Source organism: Sinocyclocheilus rhinocerous, unplaced genomic scaffold (assembly GCF_001515625.1).
Source record: "Sinocyclocheilus rhinocerous isolate Xijiao unplaced genomic scaffold, SAMN03320098_v1.1 scaffold22, whole genome shotgun sequence".
In the NCBI taxonomy this organism is placed as follows: domain Eukaryota; kingdom Metazoa; phylum Chordata; class Actinopteri; order Cypriniformes; family Cyprinidae; genus Sinocyclocheilus; species Sinocyclocheilus rhinocerous.
Genome location: NW_015642832.1, coordinates 139,878 through 164,159, shown reverse-complemented (window position 1 = coordinate 164,159; position 24,282 = coordinate 139,878). Strand labels below are relative to the sequence as shown.

General features: G+C 38.9%; 1 protein-coding gene across 1 annotated transcript in view; it reads right to left on the bottom strand.

Annotated features, from left to right (window-relative positions):
* The window catches only part of adamts2a (ADAM metallopeptidase with thrombospondin type 1 motif, 2a), a 91,548-nt gene that overhangs the window by 45,990 nt on the left and 21,276 nt on the right, over positions 1-24,282 (bottom strand). Inside the window, exon 3 of the mRNA XM_016574070.1 lies at positions 7,877-8,045. Coding sequence (XP_016429556.1) covers positions 7,877-8,045 — 169 coding nt within the window. The remainder of the gene's footprint in view (positions 1-7,876; positions 8,046-24,282) is intronic.

The following is a 24,282-nucleotide window of genomic DNA, read 5'->3' as shown; positions in this document are numbered from 1 at the left end:
GCCACCACTGTAGGGGTCTCATGTACAGCAGGCCAAAAGGTATCACATTGGACCCTGCCATCAGACCCAGCAGTTTTTGAAACTGCTTGACAGTGAGTGACCGGCCTTCATTCACTTTTGCGACTGCAATGAGGATCGACTCGATCTGAGCAGGAGACAGACGTGCCTGCATCGTGGTCAAATCCCACACAACGCCCAGATAAGTGGTTCTCTGTACTGGAGAAACTACACACTTTTCTTGGCGTTTAGTCTTAACCCTAGATATCTCATATGGGCGAGAACAACACCTCGATGTTGAACTGCCATCTGCTCTGATTGAGTTAATATCAACCAATCGTCGATATAGTTCAGTATGCGGATACCCTGGAGTCACAGCGGAGCCAAACCTGATGTTCATAAACTTTCATAACTGGTAAGTATTTTTTCTTTTGCCTTGTGAAAATCGGACACCCCCTCATCCTTCTTCAGAACTATGAAGTACCAGCTGTAGAATCTGGACTCTCTGTCGCGAGGAGGGACCACCTCGATGGCCTCCTTCCTCAAGAGAGTGTTTACTTCCTGTTCCATTACCAGAGCCTGCTCGGGGCCCACCAGAGTGGGAAGAACCCCGCAGAAACGAGGCGGTGGAGAACCAAACTGGATTCTGTAGCCTCTCTCTACAGTGTGCAGGACCCATTGAGACACATTTGGCAGACGCTGCCAAATAGTCTACTAAGGGAATCAGTCTCTCGAGTAATCAGAGTGGCTAGTTGCTCTAGAGACCTCCTTGGAGGTAGCGAGCCCCCCAGCACCACTACATTTCCGGGCGGATACTGAGAGTCGCGCTCGCTGGAGACAGCTGTGCCCTGAAACACCGGGGGTGGCAGGGTTGACAGACTGATCTCCTTAGGGCACTGAGGAGAGACAGGCACCGTATGATGAGTTGTACACCGCTCTTCCCCAGAGGGGCCTTCCCTCAGAAGTCCAGAGCCCGTAGCGTCAGGACTTCTTGACCGAGGTCTTCTTAGTCAGAAGGACGGTCTGCAGATCCGGCCTTGACTTCGAAGAAACCCGACCTAGAGCAACGCTCTGTTTTTGGGTCTCCTGGTATGAGGAGCAGGCACACGGGTACAAGAGCTATAGAGCTTCGAGGGAGGAACCGCTGAAACGTTGCCGCTTGTTTACGGGCCTCCTGAAACCTGTCGATGACCGAGTTGACGGCGTTGCCGAACAGGCCGGAAGGCGCAAGCGGGGCGACCATGAGGAAGACCCTGTCTTTCTCCTTCATATCAGATAGGGTCAACCACAGGTGTCTCTCCGCCGCCACCAATGCTGCCATAGACCTGCCGATGGCGCGGGCGGTCTCTTTGGTGGCACGGAGAGACAAATCAGCAGTCCGTCTGAGTTCGGTGATATCGTCAGACTTTACTTCCTCACCCTCATCTAGCTCTTTCAGCAGGTCGGCTTGGTATGCTTGTAACACCGCCATGGTGTGCAAGCAAGCACCAGCCTGACCTGCTGCCGTGTACCCTTTGCCCATCAGCGCTGAGGTGGTCCACAACGGCTTGGAGGGCAGTACTGGAGCCTTCAGGGATGGTGCCGTGCCAGGAGACAGATAGCTCGCAAGCGTCTGTTCAACCCGAGGCATCGCCCTGTAGCCGTAATCATTCAGTCCCACCACATTGGCACAGTGACTGGAGGCGGGACAGAAGATACGGGCTGAAAACAGTCTAGCCCACGATCTCGACACCTCAGTGTGGAGATCGGGGATGAACGGAAGGCCCCGGCGTGGAGGTAGCGGCTTACTACACAAAACGTTTTCATCTAATTTGCTCTTTGGCGGATCAGCCAATCGATGTTCAACTTGGTCACGGCAAGAGTAACTACCTCCAATAGCTCCTCATACTGGGAGTACTGAGGGGTCGAGTGCTCATCGATGCCCTCCACGTCAACCTTCTCGGAGGAAGACAGTCGGAGCGTCGAGCCCTCTCCCCAGGTGGAAGAAACCGCAGAACAGGCTTCCGATCCCAGAGAGCGGGCAGTGGATCTGGTGGGTGAGGAAGAAGAAAGGGACTCGCCCGTCTTCATTCCCTCCACCAGATCCATTTGCAATCCCCACGAGCGCAACCCGCCGCTCTGCCTTGGCAGAAGCGGGGCCAGCACCGCGAGGAATGCTGCTGAAGGCTCCCTCCTCAAAGAGAGCCTTCCGGGAGCAAAGCGTACACAGTGACAAACACTCGCAATGCGGGCAGTCAGCTCCCTTGAGAGCTGACTCTGCATGCTTCGCTCCCAAGCAGACAACACACAGACTGTGTGTATCCCCATCCATAATGTAGCGCGGGCAGGGAGGAACACACAGCCTATAATGCTGTCCGCTCTTGCCCTTGTGTTTGTCCTTAGCCTTTGGCATTGTGCTTGTGACTGATAGTAGACAAACAATAGTAAATAAGGCTGACAAACACGGAGTACTGACACACACAGAGCGCTTGCTGAATGACAGAAAGCTGCCGCTGTATCCACCACATGAGCTTTTAAGTTTCCTGGTCGCTACGTCACCCCACCCGTGACGTCTCGCCCATCCATTGGACTGATTACACACGTGATTCAGAGCGTGGTCACGCTGAAGGCGTTCCCAAAGCGTTTCAACGCAGCTCGAGTTCCTGAAAGTGCCAAAAGCCAGTGAACAAAATGCCAAAAGCCATGTTTGAAGAGAAAGCACAAAGTATTGATGATTCAGTATTGTGAAGGCTAGTCCTCTCTCTCAGGTTGCCGTAACAAGAAGTCCTTTTATGATTGTGTAAGTGAACAGAATGTCCTATAATATCCAAAGTCATATAAATCTTTGATATACAAGCACACATGTCCAAAAAGTTCAATAAAATCCCTTGTTAGCATTCCTTGTAGTATGTTAGCATGTCCTGACATTCATCATTATAGAGTCAATACAGACCTAGAAGGTCAAAGTATACGTCAAGGTCAACTTTTGCCAATACATGTGCGTGGTAATTCAAAAAACAACTCTCTTACGCAGTTATCTAAACCAAATACACTACAAAGAAAGTATATAAACAGAGCAGAGGAGTTTTTACAGCATGTTTGATTATGAAACCTAATTTTGCAGGCCATTTTCTGAGGAAAAACCCTCTCACCCTTCTCTCCTCCCACTACTTTTGCCGTAATTCTCAATGTTGTACGCTTCATGTCTGCCAAGTAGAACTTAAACTCTCATCAAGCTTTGCCACGTAGTCACTGGCTGTCTGAGTCCAGCATGTCTCTGCTGGAATTCACTGAGAGCTGCAGCTTCTCATATGCACACACGCACTCCAGCTGATGTCGCCAAAGACCTGCTTGCTCAAAAACATTGAGATTCACTTACAGATATATTGTCCTGTTATTTTTAGTACCGGCTTGGGCATACCTGCACTTCCACAATGCAATACAACATCAAGCCTACTGCCACATGTGTAACCTTTCCATTCAAGTAAAAGCTGAATATTGCTGATAAACAGACACACCATACAAGGGATATGACTGATTTATGGTTTTAATTTGATGTCTAAGAAAAAAAGAAAAGCACCAATTGCTGTTGAAACAATTGCCTGAAGATGTAGGAGAAAATGCTTATAAAAGCAGCTCAGTCTTTATACTGACCATACACATTTCACTTTTATATTCTGGTTTACTCTTAATTTTAACCACAATTTAAAAATAATGCTTTAATTCCTATATTTACACCACTACATAGTCTAAATTGAATGGGAATTGTCGTTCCAGAGAGTGTGTGTCAAGACAACAATCTCACATCCTATTTTGTCTTGGTCGCGCAAAATTACCTTGAGGCAATTTTGGTCTAAAATTTCATAGTCAGTTTATGATTAATGTTTTCCTTACTGTTTTAATTCTTGTATAAGTAAGGGATAATGCACAGCTAACTGTGCATTAAACAATTTTAATGCACGATGTGGAGGCCAAGAACCACCCGACGCGAAGCGGAACTAGTAGTGCATTATTCCGCTTATACCATGGTCATTTGCCAGCATCGACAAGTTAAAGCTGTTAATGATGTTTGCAGTTCAATATTTGACCGGAAGGGTAAACATGACTGTTATTTTTGTCAGTTACGGCTCGTTAGCGCTAGCATTTTGCCCGCTTCAAATCAGACACAGAGATGAAATAGTGCAGTAAGATCACATTTATTTGAATGAATCATGGCATTTGTTTGAATTAATTATAGATGGAGAGATAATTACCACCTTGTTGCTGATGAATATAATGTAGCAATCTAGTATCTTGGCTATTTTATTAATAAAAGTCACAGGGCAGTGCTGACAACAAGTTTCTGTGTATATGCAGCGCAATCTGCAATCTCCGACCTCTCTCTCTCTCTCTCTCTGTGTGTGTGTGCGTGCGTGTGTGAGTGTATTTGTGTGCATCAATTAAAGCAGCACATTTATATAAACAGCGATTAAACTGACTTGGAACTACCTGTGCATTAAACGGTTTTAATTCATACCTGCCAGCCTGCCAGCGAGTATTCAGACAGATCATGGTATAAGTACGTTTATCTTGTGTTTATAAAATTTTGGAAACACAGATTTTCATTATTGCAAGCAAAGTACTGTACACTACTGTTCAAAATCCCAAAGTCAAGTTGAGAGACATTTATGCATAATGATACAAAAGATGTTTAGTTCAAATAAATGCTGTTCTTTTGAACTTTCCCTTCATATAGAATGTAAAAAAAAAAAGGTTAACAAAAAATATTAAGCAGCACAAAGGTTTTCAACATTGAAATTAATAAGAAATGTTTAGTAATAGCTTCTGAAAATTCAGCTTGGCCCTCACAGGAATAAAATATATTCTGAAATATATATACAATAGAAGTACTGCAACAATATTTGCAGAAAAATGTAATAACTGCAGCTTTGGTTCAAAAATATTCAGCCAATAATGAGAAAAAGTAAGGCAAAAGAAACTTAACATTTAGTACCAAAAAAAAAAAGAAAGAAAGAAAGAAAGAAAGAGAAAGAATTATGCCTGTTTAACACCAAGAATGATACCTATAATGGTAATTATAACCACACAACAGCCATAACAATAATGATACAAAGAAACAATATCATTGGGAACAGTTTTGTTTCTGTCGATAACAAAAAATTCATCCGACTTTAAAAATACGCAATGCGAGAGTATAACTTCAGAGCACACTTCCGGTGTAAATGTTAGTATAGTTATAGTTTTCATTCTTGGTGTGAACAGGCCTTTACGTTTTATGATGCATAAAGCAAGATTGCAACATCACCTTAAAAAGTAAAGTAAGAGTAAATTGCTTTTACTTTTAAAAGTAGCATTGCCCAACACTGGTATTGATTACAGTGCTAATCCTAAAGTCCTTTTAAAAGGATCAGCAATCATTTTTGTATTTCTGTCAAATAGGGTTTGACAGTACTGCAGTTAAGCAATTCATGAAGCCCTCTAAAACAACCAGGCTGTGAAGAAAAATGAAAATGCGAAGGGACTGTGACGCATGTCAAGCCTCTCCATATCCCCCGGCTGAACTCGACCGTTCAAACTCAAAGTGACATGTGAATCGTTTATGACTTTATCCAGTCACTCTGCTGCTCCTCTCCTCACATGTCTCACACGGGATGCTGAGAGAGGCAGAGCTGGGGGGTGAAGGGGGATAAACAGCCTGGGCAATGACTCGGCCCTGGAGAACTTTCCTCACTTTATCTACGTATCCTGCTTCAGGTTCATTTAGTAAGGAACAGTTCACCAAAAAAATAAAACATTCTGTCATTATTCACCCGAATTTTTGAATAAACTATTTCTTTAACACTACAAGACATGGCTTTTAGCTTTGATAGACACTGAAGCTATGTTTTTAATCTAGTTCAAATGGATTGGATATGGCCTAAGCAGTATTTGCAAAGACTACTTTTGCTAAGAGGTTACATTGAACGTGCTTTAAAATTTTATGAGTTCACACATCATTTTAACACATAATAATGCCAAATACTTTATCTTAGCCTTTTCATCTCTCCCCAAAAAAAAATACCAGCATGGTCACCAGCACATCCCTTATGAAAAAAAAGTTTATTCAAGTGTGCTATTAGCATACTTCTTTTAAACTAAAAAATAGGAAAATATACTTTTAGTCTACATTTTATGTACTTCTCAGAAATGGGCTTTATGTACTTCTCAGAAATATACTTAAGATGACATTTAAGTATACTTGACTTATACTTAGAAAAAGTCTAAATATATTTGAGCTATACTTGTGTTCCTAGAATCCGTGTTTTCATTGTTATACTGTAGGGGGCGCTAGTACACATCTTCTGTACAGAATTTCATAAAAACACAAGTGAAGAAGAAACCGAAACAACAGATGCTTCCACATGTATTCTAACACGATCATCAGACATAAAACAGCATCAAAACTGTGTAAAGTTGATGTAATGTCGACCAATGAAGAGGTAATAATGACTGTCAAGCTTAGGGGTGTTGATCGACTCTATCTACATTTTGATTATCGTTCGGAATCCAATTCATAGACTTTTTTTCAGCTTTTTGTTCAAAATGTTGTTTATTTCTTTTTATTATTATTATTTATGAAACTTACCCACATTCAAGTGTTTAAAAAAAGAATGCATGAAACTAGAATAAAATGTTTTTGTTTACAAGCAGAGACCCTGTTCTTTTGATGTTTTGTATGTTCAGATATTCATGTAACAAAATATATACAAATTAATACCTAAATAGGGACATAGTAGTATACTTAAAGTATGATGTAAAGTTCACTTAAAGAAAACTAGTTGCAGTACAAGCTAAAAATATTGTTGTAAACTAGTTGTGTACTTAAAGTTTACTACTGTTATACTTAACGTATACTTAAAGTATACTTTTATATACTAGAAAGTGGGCCAATTTAGTCCCAAGGAGTATTGAAATAGTACACTTACAAGTATACTACTAGTACACTGATATTTGTATACTTGCTACATAACGTATACTTAAAAATATACTTGAACTTTACTTAAGTATACTTAATAAAATAAACTTGAAGTATACTTCTTTTTGGTAAGGGATGTTGTGTTTTAGATGCTGGTATGCTGGTGTCCCTCCAGGTCAGTGGGAGAGAACTATATCTTTACTTATCTTTTTTTTTTTTTTGACTGTGCACATACATTTTTATGTCTTTCAAATTTAAACATTTGGTTTTCTGAGACATTTAGTTGCAAATTATTGTCATTTTCTGTCAGCTGGTTTGTACAAAATAAATATGGTTTGTATTTTATTTTATATTTTATTTTATTGTAGTATTTTACTTTATTTTAATGAAATCAGTAATTATTTTAAAACATTAAAATCAATAATATTCTGGCATGCATTAATAATAATAATAATAATAATAATTTGTAGAGTTTTCTGTACAATTCAGTATACACAGTGTACTCATAATTTGATTTAGATTTTATATGTATTAATTTGTTTATAATAATAATAATAATAATTATTATTATTATTTTTTTTTTAATATATATATTTTTGGTGCTTTTGCCTTTTATTTGAATAAATAAATTTTCCCACAGGGAAAGTGTAGAAGCAAGCAAATCTAATTTGAAATTTGAAGCAAATCTGAACTACTCGCCCGACCTGGCAAGCATACACATCCTTACTGCTGAGTGATGCTAACTTAACCATTAAGCCTTTGGCTTAGAAAGACCATACCAGACCAGCACCAAACCTGCATAAACCAGCACTGAGCAGTCTAGAAATGTGTGTTGATTCAGTGACAAGAAACTGAACCTCAGCATCTCTCCCTAGTCATCAGTATACATGTTCAGGACTCGCGTCAGCACTCCATGACGAGCTGATGTCAAAAAGGTGATCTGACCTCTGGGGTGAAAGTCAGTGGGTTGATTGACAACCGGCTTCTTGATGTCAGAGGAGCGGTAGACGATGTGATGACGCCCGGGTCCTCCTTCCTCCTCTCCTGTCATGTCACCTCCTCTCTCCAGTGGCTCGATAAAAATCTCCTCTTGACCTGCACGGATCATCCCCGCCTGACAGGTCCAAAAGAGAGAAAGAGAAGTAGAGATTAGGTTTTTCAAAGGCAGGTACAGCACAAAGCTTGCACATCAAGTCCATTAAGCGAATCAGCTATAAGGGCTATTTCTGTAAGCCTGCTATATCATGTTTTCATCAGCTTTGGAAGAAACCCTCGGGCAACCTGATCTCTGAATCGATCCATCCTCTTTCTAACTCATGTGTTCGGGCCCAACCATCTCTAAAACTCCGTGACATTGCCTGTCATAAGCATAAACAAACGCTCGCTAATGTTTCCGAACATTTTTAGGGAGTAAACATGAGATCGTCTTGTTTATACAGTTTAAAGATGACGGTGAGAAAATAGTCTACGAGGGCAAAGAGGGAAATCCAAACCACGAGCGAAGATCAATACGAATCTCTCTGCCAGAGTGAACAAACTCACTGACAGATACATTTGACAGCTCATGTTCCGTTCTCGCCGTGTCTTGTTGAGATTCGTTGGCTTTGAGTGACGGTCCATGTCCACTGCCAGGGGCGCTGTGAACGGAATGAGAGCGACAGAGAGAGAGTCTACAAGGCTTTAGACACACGGGGCTAATCGATTGTAGGACACATCGCAGTCCCTATGACTTATTGGTTTTTATCTGCCAGAACGCAGGGTCTTTTCTCTTTGCTTCCATAGCAAATTAGACAGCCGGAACGAGAGCGCCAATCGATGGCAAGGTTAGACCTCTTCTCTGATGTGGTGGAATATCAAATGTGAACTTCAAACAGGGCCGTTAAAGTCACGCCGGAGCCCCCTCAGTCATCACAAAATTGAAGCTCGGCAGAGCGCAGGCCGCTGAGCTAGTCGTTTAGCTTGGTCTCCCAGGAAATATTACACAGCGAGCGATCCCGCCACCTCCCTCGCTCCCTCCTGCTTCCCCCGAGGGTTCATTAGGAAGGAAATGCCCGCGCGCTGCATAAATCGACACCACTGCATGAAGGGCTGCCGTCACACGTGGACAACACGGACTGAAAGTGCTGATGTAAAAACAAAACAGACTAACGTTTACTTTTGTCCTCTCCCAAAATCCACTCTGTGTCATCTCTATTGCAAACGAAAATGACAGTGTCACCAGAGATCAAATATGCTTTTCCTTTCTTAATGACCTGAATGGGTCTACCAGACATCCTACATCTGGGAAAAAGTGAGTGATTAATAGGATAATGCACCTCTGCATGATGTAACAGGCTTCTTACGCTATACACTCTGCAAAGTAAGTATTTTTGCTGTTTACCAGTAAAAAATCTTTAAAACAGTATCAGTTTACTTGAGAAGCAAAATTGCACCGGATATTAAGATTAAGGACACACACACACACACACACACACACACACATATTGGTCTTCAAGTTTTATGAGGACATAGGCGTAGGATGGTTTTTATACTGTACAAACTGTACTGTCTATCCCCTTACCCTAACCTCACACAAAAATTGCTCATAAACTTTCTGCAGTTTTAGATTTTCAAAAAACTTCATTCTGTATGATTTATAAGCTGTTTTCTTTATGGGGATAAAAAATGTCTCCACAAGGACAAAGTTTACTTGTATTACTATACTTATGGGGAAATTTGGTCCCCATATCATAGGTAATACCAAGTACACACACACACACACACACACACACACAACTGTTCAAATGTTTGGGGTTGGCCATTTTTTAAATGCTTTTAAAAGAAGAAAAACAGGATTATTGTTCAATAATATTATTTACATATAAATAATATAATTTATTCCTTAAAATGTAATTTCTACATATTTCAGGTTTTCAAGTTGTGGTAAAAGAAAAAAAAGTTCAAATATTAGTTTATATTGTAAATCAAATTGCTTTAGTAAAGCATACTGGAATATCAGTCAAACCTCAAACATTTCTATCTAAAATATTTTTAAATCTGTCTGGGATGTTTGTCCACTCACTTGAATAACATCAAACATTAAAATAGTTTGTAATTTTTGTGATAAAATTAAATGATCAAGACTGAAACACTGCCCTACAAAGGCAGATCTTTTCAAACACTGAACAGTACTGACAAGATCATTTTTAAAGTAACATTTTGATAAGCTGCTGAATGACAGCCTGTGACTGTGGTATAATTTACACTAACCTAAAAAAATACAGTCATTCACGTCGGTCAGATTAGGTCGTTCCTTTTAAAGTGTGTTAAAGTGAAACCTGAGCACTTTTGAAGTACAGAATAACTCGGATTCCTGTTCAGAGACTGGGAACAAAACATTGTTTTCAATGACATTTTACCGAAAACACATTTTCATGATTTATGCAAGGAACTGAGGCTGAGTGACTACTTGGAAAAACTAGTCAACTGGGGTTTTACTGGACAATCGAACACGCCTGCATTTCAACCGACTAATTCTTTCCATTTGGAGTCCTTTGGGACATCTCCAGATCCCATAATCTGAAATGGAACCCATCATCAAAATCAAAGCCCCTCTTTCCTCATGGAAAAACTATGGCTAATGCCTGTCTTTTGGCCCTTTCAAGCACACACAGTTAGGCTCTAATAGCCTCGTATGAACAATCTATATTAAAATGTTCTGTTTTGTCACATTCGAAGCACAGAAACACAGCACAAAACCTCCAACAGAACAAGCCGAGTCAGCTGTGCCATCCAACTTCATCCAAGACCTCCATATCAGCGAGATTGTGGTTAGGCAGACTTCAGCTGATCTGAAGTGTCACTATCTGCCAAAATATCCAAGGGAGAGTTCATGAGCAGATTCAGATGCATTATCTGTGTTTGTGTGCGCTTGAATGTGTGGAAACCGGCCAACCTCCCCGTCTAATAAGAAATCCACAACCCTCTGTGGTCACACTATATGTGTGTGATTGCTCATAAAGCTGATATTTGTTTGATTCTGACAGCTACAAAACAATGAGAACTGTATCTATTCAATTGCCACTACCGCTTCAAGTTTTCTTGGCTCCAGGTGGCCAGTTTGGTTCTAACATTACTTTTCTTGTTGTCAAATTTAACAGGAATTGATAGCCAAGATGCAAGATATTTTTTCAATGTCCCGCCGCCTAGCAAATTACTGTCTCCACTTCAAAGAATGAGAAATATTTTTCATTTACACCCAATCCACACCTAGGAGAAAATACAATCAGTGTCAATTTAGAAGTTCCCATTTGAACTGAAGTATCACAGTGTGGGGGAAAAAAATGCTTCAACATCATGACATATAAGACAAAAGCTCTACTCCGAACTTATCAAGCTGCCTTGCGCCATACAACTTGTGTAAAAGATGCATATTTTAGCATACTTAAAAAAAAAGAGTACTTATTATGGAAATGGACACGTAATTGCATGCTAATTCCAACTGGCAATTAAATTTATATTAGAGGCAAAACGCTTAAGACTGATTTTTTTTTTGTAGATAATTAAGACTTAAATACCTCTTACATGTAAATTTATTTACATGTAAAATTACTTCGGATATTTTTGAAATATGGTTATAGTGTACTGTCAAATATACTAACAAACATTTATGGTAAACTAAATTACACTTAGACTTATTTGTAATTACACTTTACAATTAAAGTTGTAATGTAGTATACCTAAAATTACATTAAATGTAATATTGAATAACACACTACAGTTAAAATTATAATCAAGTACTTTACAGATGCTTTATGTTAAGTTTTAAGTGAACTTTTTTAAAGCATGACAAAAAATGATTTAAAATGTACTTCAAAATAAAACTTTTAATTTGACATTATTACAAAGTGCAATTTTTTAAATTGTACTTAAAGGGATACTCCACCCCAAAATGAAAATGTTGTCATTAATCACTTACCCCCATGTCGTTCCAAACCCGTAAAAGCTTCGTTCGTCTTCGGAACACAATTTAAGATATTTTGGATGAAAACCGGGAGGCTTGTGATTGTCCGATTGACTGCCAAGTAAATTACACTGTCAAGGTCCAGAAAGTATGAAAGACATCGTCAGAATAGTCCATCTGCCATCAGTGGTTCAACCGTAACATTATGAAGCGACGAGAATACTTTTTGTACGCGAAGAAAACAAAAATAATGACTTTATTCAACAATTCGTCTCCTCTGTGTCTCTCCGCATCACCGTAGCGCCATTTTGGAGAATAACCACTGAACGCAAGCAGCGTACGCTCTTCTGTCAGACGCGCTGCACTGATGCGGTGTTTTCGTTCAAATCAAAGCGTAAACACACGTAGAAAATGTATCCTTGTGTTGCGGCTGACACAGAATAGCGTACGCTGCTTGCGTTCAGTGGTTATTCTCCAAAGAAAAAAAAACTGAAAAAAATCAACTCAATCAAGATCAGATTTTATTTCATGATGAATATGTGAAATGTTTAAATGCTGTATGAAGCATGGATATAATTGATTCCTCACAAGACTGAAATGAGCTTCAGGAAAGTTTCTGGACTTTATGAAATATGACAATCAGAGCATTTAATAAAATATTGTAACTACAGTAAAGCTGTATTGAATTATTATGAGATGTCTTTTAAGCTGTGAAAGAAGTCGTCAGAATATTTTTTTACATTTTTCCTGAGTTTTAAAATTAACATGTTTTAATGGCAGTATATTTACAAACAAAAATAATTTATTTTATTTACTAAAATACGTTCTTTCATACTTTTCTGGACCTTGACAGTGTAATTTACTTGGCAGTCAATCGGACAGTCACAAGCCTCCCGGTTTTCATCCAAAATATCTTAAATTGTGTTCCGAAGACGAACGAAGCTTTTAGGGGTTTGGAACGACATGGGAGTAAGTGATTAATGACAACATTTTCATTTTGGGGTGGAGTATCCCTTTAAGTGTGTTAAGAAATATAGTCATTAAAGTGTATTCTCTTTTAAGTACACTTTTTTTTGCCTTTTATTTTTTATTTTTTAGCCTTTATTTTTATAGGACAGAGTAGATGAGAAAGGAAGCAATGTGGGAGAGAGAAAGCGGGATCAGGAAAGGTCCTCTAGCCGGAAATTTACCTTGGGATGCCCATAGTGCAATGGCGAGGCTATTGGTGCCGACGCCCTTTATTTCATTAATATTATATTGTCTGCAAGTACATTTTTTGCACCATTTAAAAGTGAATGTGTAAAGGGGTCATGAAATGGAGAATCAAAGGTTCTTGATATTACAATAATACGCCGTTCACTTGCAGAACGCAAGCTTCTAGAGGGCACATAACTCTGTGTAATATAAAACTTATATTACACATATAAGTTTTGCTACACTAAAAACATACTGAAAAATTCAGAACGCTAAACTAACTCCAGTTTAAAATATGAATTATTATTTTCTACCCTTCAGAAACACCAGGTTTTGAAATTTCCCCTCGACACGCCCCTTAACATGTCATCGTCATGTAATCAAGGAGGTTTGTTCTGAACAACTCGTGTCTGTTCATTAATCACAAGAGCGATACTGCTGTTGAATTAAGAACTGTCAAACTGTCAGATATCGAATGAATGTTTATTTACATTAGTCATTTCTCTCACCTCGTCGGCCATCTTGGATTTATCTTTTTACTTTGTCATAATGCATTCGCAATGCATTGATTTATAAGGATTCCGACAACATTGCATTAGCATTCAGTGATACAAAGAAAGGATCTTAAAAGGCATAACATTTCTAATAATCGCCTTTGTCTTGGAATAGTCACTAATATTCTACTAAAAAATTGCCTTGCTCTTGGAATAGTCACTAACATTCAACTAACATTCTTACTAACAGCGATGTGTGTAAGACAGAGAACTCACACACAGGGAAAGACAAACAGAGAGAAAGAAAGACGAAGTATTACAGTCAGAGCTGAGCCCAAGAGACAGGGAGGAAGTGCAGTGCAGTGCTTCTCCAACATGAGGCCCATGAGAGGCCAGACTCTGACATAACACATGAGGCTATTAGGAAGCTGTTTATTTAGTGTAAAAAAGAGTTACATCGGATGAAAGAAAAGGATGTGGGTGGTTGAGTACAGTGACACTAATGACGACGGACAGATTGCTACACTTAACATACTGTCCTGTCCTGTCCTGTCCAATCCGTCAAAGGGATATTGTCAGAGTGTGGACTATGACAAATGAACAAGATATTATGGAACAGCTCATTATAGGGAATAGCCATAATTAACTATCCCTGATAGTTGAACTACTCCTTTAAAAAAAACTGTCTCAGCAAAATTTGACACTTTAGCTTCAGCAGTTATGCTTTTTCCAAATCATGTCGGAAAGATCATATTTACGAGTTGAACGCACATGAACGCCACTGTGGTGATGTGTCAGTGAGAAAAAACAGGGGACGCAATAAGTGCAGCATCTCCTTGTTAAATTTGTTGAAATTAATTATTCTTTTTTCATTCACAATAAAAATAGCTAAGTTGCATGTTCAAAATACGACAGTTTAGTACAATTACGGCAAAAAAACACTCCTGATGCATATTCCTTATTTATTATTTTAAAAGTAGAGTTAAAAAAAAAAGTTTGGTAGAAAGGTTAGATTGGCATCTTGCTCCCACCAAAAAGACTTGAATGTACCAAATGTCATAATTACGACTTACCAACTTGTAAATATGAAATTCCCAGGTGAACTTGAACACACTATTAGCCCCTGCTGTTAGATGGTGTAATTTCAACAATACGCAGACAAAAAGTTTTTTCAAATGACAGCCATTTAAAGGTCAAGTATTCTGAAAATGGATGCATTAAAGGGAAATACAAATCACAAAAGAATTGTGTTTGTCCTTGTCTGATAGCAGCATCCAAGTACCTCTAGCCGAGCAGTCATGGACGGCACCTATGACCTGGTCATCAGGTTCCTTAAGGGGGCGAGAAGGCTAAATCATCCACGCCCCCCCTCTATACCCTCTTGGGACCGGACTCTGGTCCTCTTGTGCAAGCCCTGGCCTATGCCAAAAAGTAGGGGCGCAGGTGGCTTTCACAGGACACTGGAAGGGGCAGTATCTGTAGCCTTTTGGTAGATCCCAATTCGTCGGTCATCCGACATGACGTCGAGAGTGACCGACTGAAAGGGAACGTCTCGGTTACGTATGGTAACCCTCGTTCCCTGAAGGAGGGAACGGAGACATCACGTCCCGTCGCCACAGCTCCTGTACCACCGCTGAGCGGCCGGGTCACCGGCTCGGCTCCTCAGCGAAAACCTGAATATGCGCTGCATCTGCTGCCTACTTATACTCACGCTGTGATCAGCGGCAGCTGGATGCAATAATCGCATGCCAATGTGCATTGGCTCGTTTAGTTTACACTCGAAGTAGATTGGTCTCTCTAAGCGAGATCCCAATTCGTCGGTCATCCGACGTGACGTAACCGTCATACGTAACCGAGACGTTTTTCCATAGTTCCTGATGACTGTTATTCAATACTAGCCTTGGGAGAAAGAAGAGCAGCTAAGGTTTAGGTTTCAATCAAGATCGGATTTGGATGGTTTCCAAACAGGACCTGGTTATAAGAAAATGGGATATTAACCTTGTTTTTAAACAAGATTTGCTTCACTAAGAACTGTAAAGAGATCTGCCGTACAAAGCAGTGACTCGTGTTTTCATTCACACAGAACATTTGCAGTGTTTTCATTAATTTCGTTTTAGGCAAAGCCAAGGCACATATGAGGTATTTGAGTGTGGTTATGCAACTGAAGACTCAAGATCAGTGAGACTTATGATGATGAGCTTCCTCATGTGTGTTTTTGTTGGGACAACACAGCCGATTGTGCCTGCCTGTGATCTGTCTCCTTTATCTTTTTAAGTTCTAATATCTTAAAGGGGTCACATTCAGATGATTGAAATGGCCAGATGTTGAAGTTCATCTTGGTGCTCCAACTGTCCTGGTTTTATAATCATGACACCATTTTTTTTCTTCTTTCATTTTAACACTGGTGTCTTTGATTTAAAAGATTTAACAATTGCAGCTCTTTCATGGATGTTGGCTTTGTAAAGTTCTCTATGGTCAGTTTTTGTGGAAACAGGGGCTTCAAGGTGAATATTGAATATTGATTTGCTGTCACTTTGCAGTAGTAGTTCTGTGTTGTCTGGACACAGTCCTTCTTAGTGTTTAATGGTCCCTATCATTCACTTGAGTTTTTTTTTTACCCACATTCTTCTTTGCTGATGAAGTCTTGCCATGCTTTGTGTGGACACAATCATAGTCATAAAGACTGTCTTAAAACACTAAACAATTGGGCTGTTAGGGTTACAGACACTCCTGTTCCATGATTTCCACCCATTTCACAGGCTGCTTGTACTAAACACTGCCGAGCACAACTTATACTACTGATATAAAACTTAGTGAGTACAGACAACAAAATAATAAAAGATAATTGCAATGTTTGTTTTTTCCTACACAAATTATATTTACCCCTATAATAATGGGTGTTCACATTATTTTGTCCAACCCCTGTATATACAACAACGATCAATTAAAATCTTTAAAAAACGTAAAAAATCATTAATATTATCTGATAAAGAATAACAATGTCTACAGTTCTCCCAAAAATGAAAAACCTATCATCTTTTACTTTTCTTTCCTTTTAGAAGAAAGAAAGTCATACAGGTTTTGAATGACAGAATTTTTATTTTGAAGCGAACTATTCCTTTATTCAAAATAAATAAATGCTGTCACCTTGCATCTGTTGTGAATGTGAATTTTAGTCTGTGTTACCCATGTGGCAAATTGCGCCAGTCCAATGATTCAGGTCAGATTACTCAAGGATTATTGAATCGTGAATTAAAAGCAGAAACCTGAGTGTGCGTGATCAGACACACAGTGAAGTGGAATAGCAATTCCACAGAGAGAGAGACAGCCTTACATGTTCCTTCTGATCATTTATCTTCTGAGCCGGGCAAAGACAACCACGTTCCCCGAGCCAAACCTACTGCTTTTCCACAGCCTGTCCAATGGCTGGCCTGTATTTCATACAGACGTCTCTTCTCCTCTCTAAACAACTGACAGAGAATATGAGCAGCTCTCAGAGAGGAGGAAAAGCTCTGGACGACTTCACAGATTTTTGGTTTTGGAGCTATTAAAGAATGACAGATGATGAAAAAAAGAGAGCCAGAATTCCCCAATTATGGCAAAGAGTTTAGTAGGAATGTTGATGAGATGAAGCAATGACGGTGGATGCTAAGTACTGGAAAGTATTTACACACATGTGCACACACATGCTGTATATGAATCAAGCCAGACCTCACACACACACGCACACATTTTTTCCTGTCAGAGGTCTGGACAAACCAAAGTGGTTGAGTCTCAAAAATCAGTACTTTCAATTCCAGCATTGCTTCCTTAAGAGAATTAGGACATCTAGCCAAATAGCTAATAACTTATTTAAAAATGAAAAGCTTCCTTTTTCAAAACTTTTCAGCGTCAGCTCTCACTGGAAACCTTTTCTATCAATGGGCCTATCAATCACGCCATGATCTCATGTTACAGGCTCTTCGCCACATCATCAGCTGCCAAGAATTCATTGTCTTTTCCCTTTCTCTTTCTTAAACTCAAGGAAAAACTGATACTCACACCTCACACTTGCATTTACGCAGTTAAAACAAGGTTAAGCCTTCACATTTCCTTCAATCAGATCCATTAAATCAAAAGCCCAGCAAAACCCAAAATTAAATGCGACTAAAGTTGGTCATATTTCAAGGTATTAAGAAGGAAATTGGGCTTCAATGCTTTCACTGGCTTCCCAATGGCTTCATAGTATATCTAACTTTTGTGTGTTTTTGGCTTTAAAGGCAGGGTATGTGATTTTTCAAAAACACTTTAGAAAACTGATTCGGGCCGAATAGCAAAACAAACTTGAGGCCAATCAGCAGTAAGGGCGTGTCTACTCGTAATTTGGAGGAGAGAGCTTTCAGTGCATGGGACGGACATTAGCGAGCCGAGCGACAGAAAGATAGAGATGGCGGATAAAAAACAAAAGAGGAAAACGTCTGCGGAATGATAAGGCAAGAAGTAGGACCCGTGTAAATATCGGATCAGCTTTCCAGCACTGGAGAGAACTCAAGGAGCGGAGGCCTGCGATCGGACGCCGAGGTTGCTTTGTTTCTTCTCAATAGGTGAGTAACACCGTGTCTACAACAGTTAAAGTCTGCCTACACTGGACGCAATCAAACGACCGTTGAAAACCATTTGAAATTTGTGTCAGCACGTCATAAATAGAACCCGGCAGCAGTTTTCTGTCGGGGGTTTGTTGCGCCGCGCCGCTCACGTCCGTAGACACGGTGTAACATTGGTTTTGCTTTGTTTCACAGAACTAATCGTTGCCTGGGTTGCGTACGTATATGTGGGGCGGAGCTATCAAAATAGGGGCAAGACCTTTTTGGGGTAGGGGCGTGTTTGTTTTGGTGATTTCAAATATCAACATTGGCTACCAGAAATCACTTACTCTGCCTTTAAGTTCAATAACACTCCTGACTGGAAATCATAAAGTCATTTTTAAGTCTTGTTTTCCCGTAGAAACTTACACAAATTTTGCATAACGCCACAATGCAATAAGCTTTCAGCAACAAGCAATTTCAGTTTTTCTGTCCATAATGAAAACAAAAAAATGTTTTTTTGCAATGCTTTCTCACACACGTGATATGTTGTGGCTAAAGAGCGCAAAACTATAAACACATCCTGTACCTTGTAGATTCAAGACTTTGGTGATGCTTCAGCAGACAGTTTACTTTGAGCGATTTTCCTTATGGAACTTGAGGGATTTGTTATGTTTCTAAATTCCCAGACTCTCTTCAGTCATGATACATGAGGAGCGGTACTTCAGTCCAGTGAGTATTCGGTATGGACAGGGTAATTGGTAATGTTTTAGTATAGGGACCAATTCTCACCATCACTAGTTGCTTATTAGCATGCATATTATTAACACATTTGCTGTAGTATGAGAGCCTGTTCTAGTACACCCCCAAAACAAAATCAAGACTTTGTAAAAGAGCATAATAGGACCCCTTTAAGACGTATAAAGTACATATTGTATATGACCTTATTCTACATCCCTAATCCTACCCAATAACTAAACTTAACAAATACCTTACTAACTATTTAATAGGCAGCCATTTAGGAGTTTACTGAGGCAAAATTCATAGTTGATGGTTTGTTAATAGCGAAAATTGGATCTTAAAACAAAGTGTGACCAGTTTATCTGTAGCAATGCCACAGAAATAAAAATCATGACTCACAAAATGTATTGTCACTTGCCATTTTTATTGATTAGCACCATGTGCAATATTTACTATGTTTTTTTCTGAATATATATTACGTTGAGTTGAAATTTTTAATTTAATTTAATTTAATTTTACATATCTACAACAGTCCATACAGTTTACGCACACAAAAAAAATCAATAAATAAAAACATTTTTGGGTGAAATATTCCTTTAATCCAAGAAAAAATATTATTAGTAAATGGCATAAGAAAACTAAACTTAATTCAGATTTACAATACTGTTTGGGGTCAGTAAGTTTTTTTTAATGTATTAATGTATTAATGTATTGGATGCATTAAAAGTGATTAAAAGTGACAGCAAAGACATTTACAGTCTTACAACAGATTTTTATTCCAAATAAATGCTGTTATTTGAACTTTTTGTTTATCAAAGTATTTTGAAAAAATTGTATCTACACTCTAAAAAATGCTGGGTTGTTTCAACCCAACTTTGGGTCAAATATGGACTAACCCAACTGTTAGGTTAAATTTTTATATTAAATTTTTAACCCAAAAGTTGGGTTAGTCCATATTTGACCCAAAGTTGGGTTGAAACAACCCAGCATTTTTTAGAGTGTATGTATCTCGTTACTGTATTTAACAATTATAATGATTAGAAATATTCCACAATATTACTGTTTTTACTTTGTATTTTTTAAACACATTTGTAGTTTTTGATCAAATAATTGCAGCCTTGGTGAACATTAGACTTCTTTAAAAAAATATTAAAAATCTTACCAACCCTCAAACTTCTGAAGGGTAGTGTATATACAGAAAAAGAAGTGTTATTATCTCAAATAATTTTGTTTCTCAAGTAAAAGTAACTTTAAAACAAAGAAAAAATACTGATGAAGAAAATGATTTTTGCAATGCTGTGCTAAGCCGGTTCACTCGACTGGAAACTCTGACATGAAATATCACTTTAAAACAGCACTGTAGCACACATTCAGCACAATGGGCCAGAGGGAGAGCAAGAAACAGAGCAATAAGGGAAACACATCTTTGTTACTATGAACCAACAAACCCAAATCTCGATTTCATCCAATAATTTGAAGAATTCAGATATGAGCTTCTCGCAGTGAGTTCAAGTAAGTACAGCCTTAGGGAGGAATTCCTTATCTGGCTTACGATTCCCTTTCCAGTCCTCCCTGAACACGTGTGTCAGTCCAGTCTCTGTTATTCCCTCCACAGGAAGGAGAGGCGTGTGTTTAAGGTATCAGGAGACTTCTCTGAAGCAGGCCAGACCACTCTCCTGCTCTCTCTTTCACAGCTGCCACATCACAAGACTCTTAAGTCGAGGTTCACAATGAAAGCAGAGGCCATTCCAGAAATGAGAGCTGTCATCCATCTGGAAGGCAACTCCCAGTCAATCCCAAAAAGCTCTAGAGTGATTTCATTTGTACCTCTAAAGCGCTCTGTTACTTTAGCACACTGAGCTGTGCGCTCTGGAATTTGCAAATTGTTTATTTATTTATTTCTCCGCCACTTTATGTTTTGGAGAGCGTTGCTGGTGGAATGTTAATGACATCATCAAAGCACTCCGAAAGATTCCCAGGCGACAGGTGCCAGGAGATTTCTGGAGCAACCCCACCTGACTAGTGCTCCCCTTTCATCCTCCGCCGCCACGGTACGATGACATACACACACACACACACACACACAAATGGCGCAAAGTGCCACCAAGGCCTGCTGCTTAAGTCTGACAGATGCCCCCCCCCAAAAAAACAGCACCCGGTTTCTCATTTGGAGCATTTTTCAATTCATTTGAGACAGCTCAGAGGTCACTTGAGACTCTCGGCTCTAAGCTTGTGCACCGCTCTCATGACGCTGCCTAAACCTACACTGAATAAACCTGACATCAAAAGAGAGTGTTCAGAAGATTAAAGGCTATCGGTTGGATCCTGAATCAGAGTAATGTACACTCGTCAAAGGTGGAGAGAAAGGATTGCATCGGCACAGAGGATGACTGCTGGAGTCCTGTTAAAGAAATGCACACAAGTAACGCAAAATACAATGAGTTGGGATGTGCAAAACTAATTTTTTTCTGAAGTCGGTGTCAAGAAAGCCATGCACAGTAGAATGCAACAATGAATAATGCAGTTCATGAAGCACTGTGAATAATAATGTAACATTTTTGTATGTTTTTTAATGTACAGTTTTTTTTATGATCGAAATAAATGAACTTTTCCACGACATTCTAATTTATTGAGATGCACCTGTAAAAATAAAATATAAAACACTAAAATGTAAAAATTTTGATTTACAGACATGCATTACGAGTATAAAATTTATTGAAAAAAGTCACATTTATACAAATATAAGTTATTTGAGACATTAGGGAGATTGGATTACTTCATTCGCAGTGCTTAATGGGTGTGGGAGTTCACTTAAGAGCAGTGTTCCCTCAAATTTTTTTTCTTGCTGAGCAAAACTTTTCTCTATTGGGAAATTTCAGCCACCTGAGGAACATTCTTTATACCAGACATGTACAGCGCGCACACAAAAAAAGTGTGTCACTTTTAACTTTAATGTGCCATTTGTATTTAATTTGACCCGTGACTAAATGATGTACTTTTTTTTTTTTTTTTTTTACAGTATAATACACTGCCATTCAAAAGTTTGGGATCAATAATGTTTATTAAATTGTGAAATATTATTGCAATTTAAAATAAAAGTTTTCTATTTTAATATACTTTAAAATATAATTTATTCCTATGAAGTAAAGCAATTTTCAGCATCATTACTCCAGTCTTCAGTGTCACATGATCCTTCACAAATCATTCTAATATGCTGATTTATAATCAATGTTGGAAACAGTTGAGCTGCTTAATATTTTTGGGGGGACCTGTGATATTTTTTCAGGATTCTTTGATAAATAAACAGTTAAAAAGAACTTTATTCAAAATACAAATTTTGTGTTACAATATACACTACTATTCAAAAGTTTGTGGTCAGTTATTTTTTTCTTTTTTTTTTAAAGAAATTAATACTTTTATTCAGCAAGAATGTGCTAAATGGATAAAAAGTGATAGTAAAGACATATTTTTAGAAAATATTTCTATTTTGAATAAATGTTGTTCTTTTTAACTTTTTTTATTTGAAAAAGTAACTCAGATATCTTCTTGTAAATTAAAAAGTAATGCGTTACTTTACTAGTTACTTGAAAAAAAGTAATCTGATTACGTAACTCGCGTTACTTGTAATGCGTTACCCCCAACACTGCCTATGAAGTACAGTTTGCACAATACACCTGTGTGTGACTATAAATGTCTCTGAGTTTTGTTACCGTTCTGTGCCCATCATCCTATTTCTAGCACTTAATCAAGCCACTCTTATTTAATACATTATGACGCTTATTTCACATGTCATTGCGTTTGCTTTTGGGTTGGCTCTCGATTTGAGCTATTTCGTCCGCAACCATTAAAATATTCGGTTTCTACAGTGACTCATTTGGCGCACATCATTCTCTTTCTATGAAACCTGTAAACCGCATTCACCGGTTCTAACTCTATAGCGGTATCAACTCTATAGCGGTTTACCCAAGCATTGCAATTCATTCGCTTTCGCCAATGGCTTTCACAACTCATTTATGCGTGTGCGTGGCACATTATTTCCTCTGCGCGGCCGCGGTGGAAGAAGTGCATGGCAGCGCGCGCGCGCAGCTTCAGTGTTGGAAAGGTTACTTTGGAAATGTAGTAGGTTACAGATTACAATTCCTTTATTAAAGTAATGTAACTGATTACATTTGATTACTTTGTGATTACTTTTCTAGTTAATGTTTTCTATGAAATTATCATTTAAAAACTGCATTTTGTATTTACTTGCATTATCCTTGTGTAATATTAAAATTGGTTTGATGATCTGAATCTTTTAAGTGTGACAAATATGCAAAAAATAAAAAAAAAACAGGAAGGGGGCAAAAACCTTTTCACGGCACTGTAAATGTGTCTTAGCAGTGTGTGGACACAATCACCCTACAATGATAAAAAATCACTCCTTTTTTTTAATCCCCCAAAAACCTAAATAGTCTCAATTATCAAGCCATTTTGATTTTGGAGTGAACCTTCAATACCATGGCTGAGGTGAGACCCTTGAGCAAGGAACCAATCCCCCAACTTTGTTGGTGTGTGTTTACAGTGTGTGTGTTCACTGCTGTGAGTGTGCACTTGGATGGGTTAAATGCAGATCACAAATTCCGAGTATGGGTCACCATACTTGGCCACACGTCACTTCACTTTCACTAAATTTGTTTATGTCTGGCTGCGCAAATCATTTTACTCCAGACTGCTTTCTGAATGAGGGACAATTCAAGGCAGGTTTTGTTAAAAAGTTAAAACTCAAGGATGGATCAGTACCCATTGTTCATGATCCAGCTGCACCTCCAGAAGAAGCAAGTCTCACACTTTTTATTTTATTTATTTTGGGCATTTTTGCCTTTATTGTGATAGGACAGATCAGACATGACAGGAAGCGAAGTGGAAGAGAAAGAGGGGGTGGGCGGAATCGGGAAAGGTCCTAGAGATTCAAACACGGGACACCCGAAGCGCAGTGGTACTGTATGTCGGCACGCTGCCCACAAGGCTATCGGTGCTAACACACTTTTTCTTTTTTTTTATGATTATTTGCGAATCGCGTTTGCTCTTCCACAGAAGAGAGGTCATTAGCATGTAAAGAGATATGCACCGAAACGGGTCGCTGTGAACAGTGATGTTTTTGACAAAAGGGTAAAAAGGGTGTTGTTTTACACGACCACTGAGACCATTTCAAGAATACCCTAAAGAATCATATCAACTTGTGGAAAATGGGCATCCGATGTCCCCTTTGAAGCACAGCCACCACAAAATCAGACTTACTTTAAAATCATTCTGTGGTTAAATACATATTTAAAATCATAACAAGAAATAGTTTAATAGCTATGATACTGTTTTTGAAATCAAATCTTTGCATAGCTATGACAGGAAACACTGGAATCTAACAATGCCATAGAAAAAAAT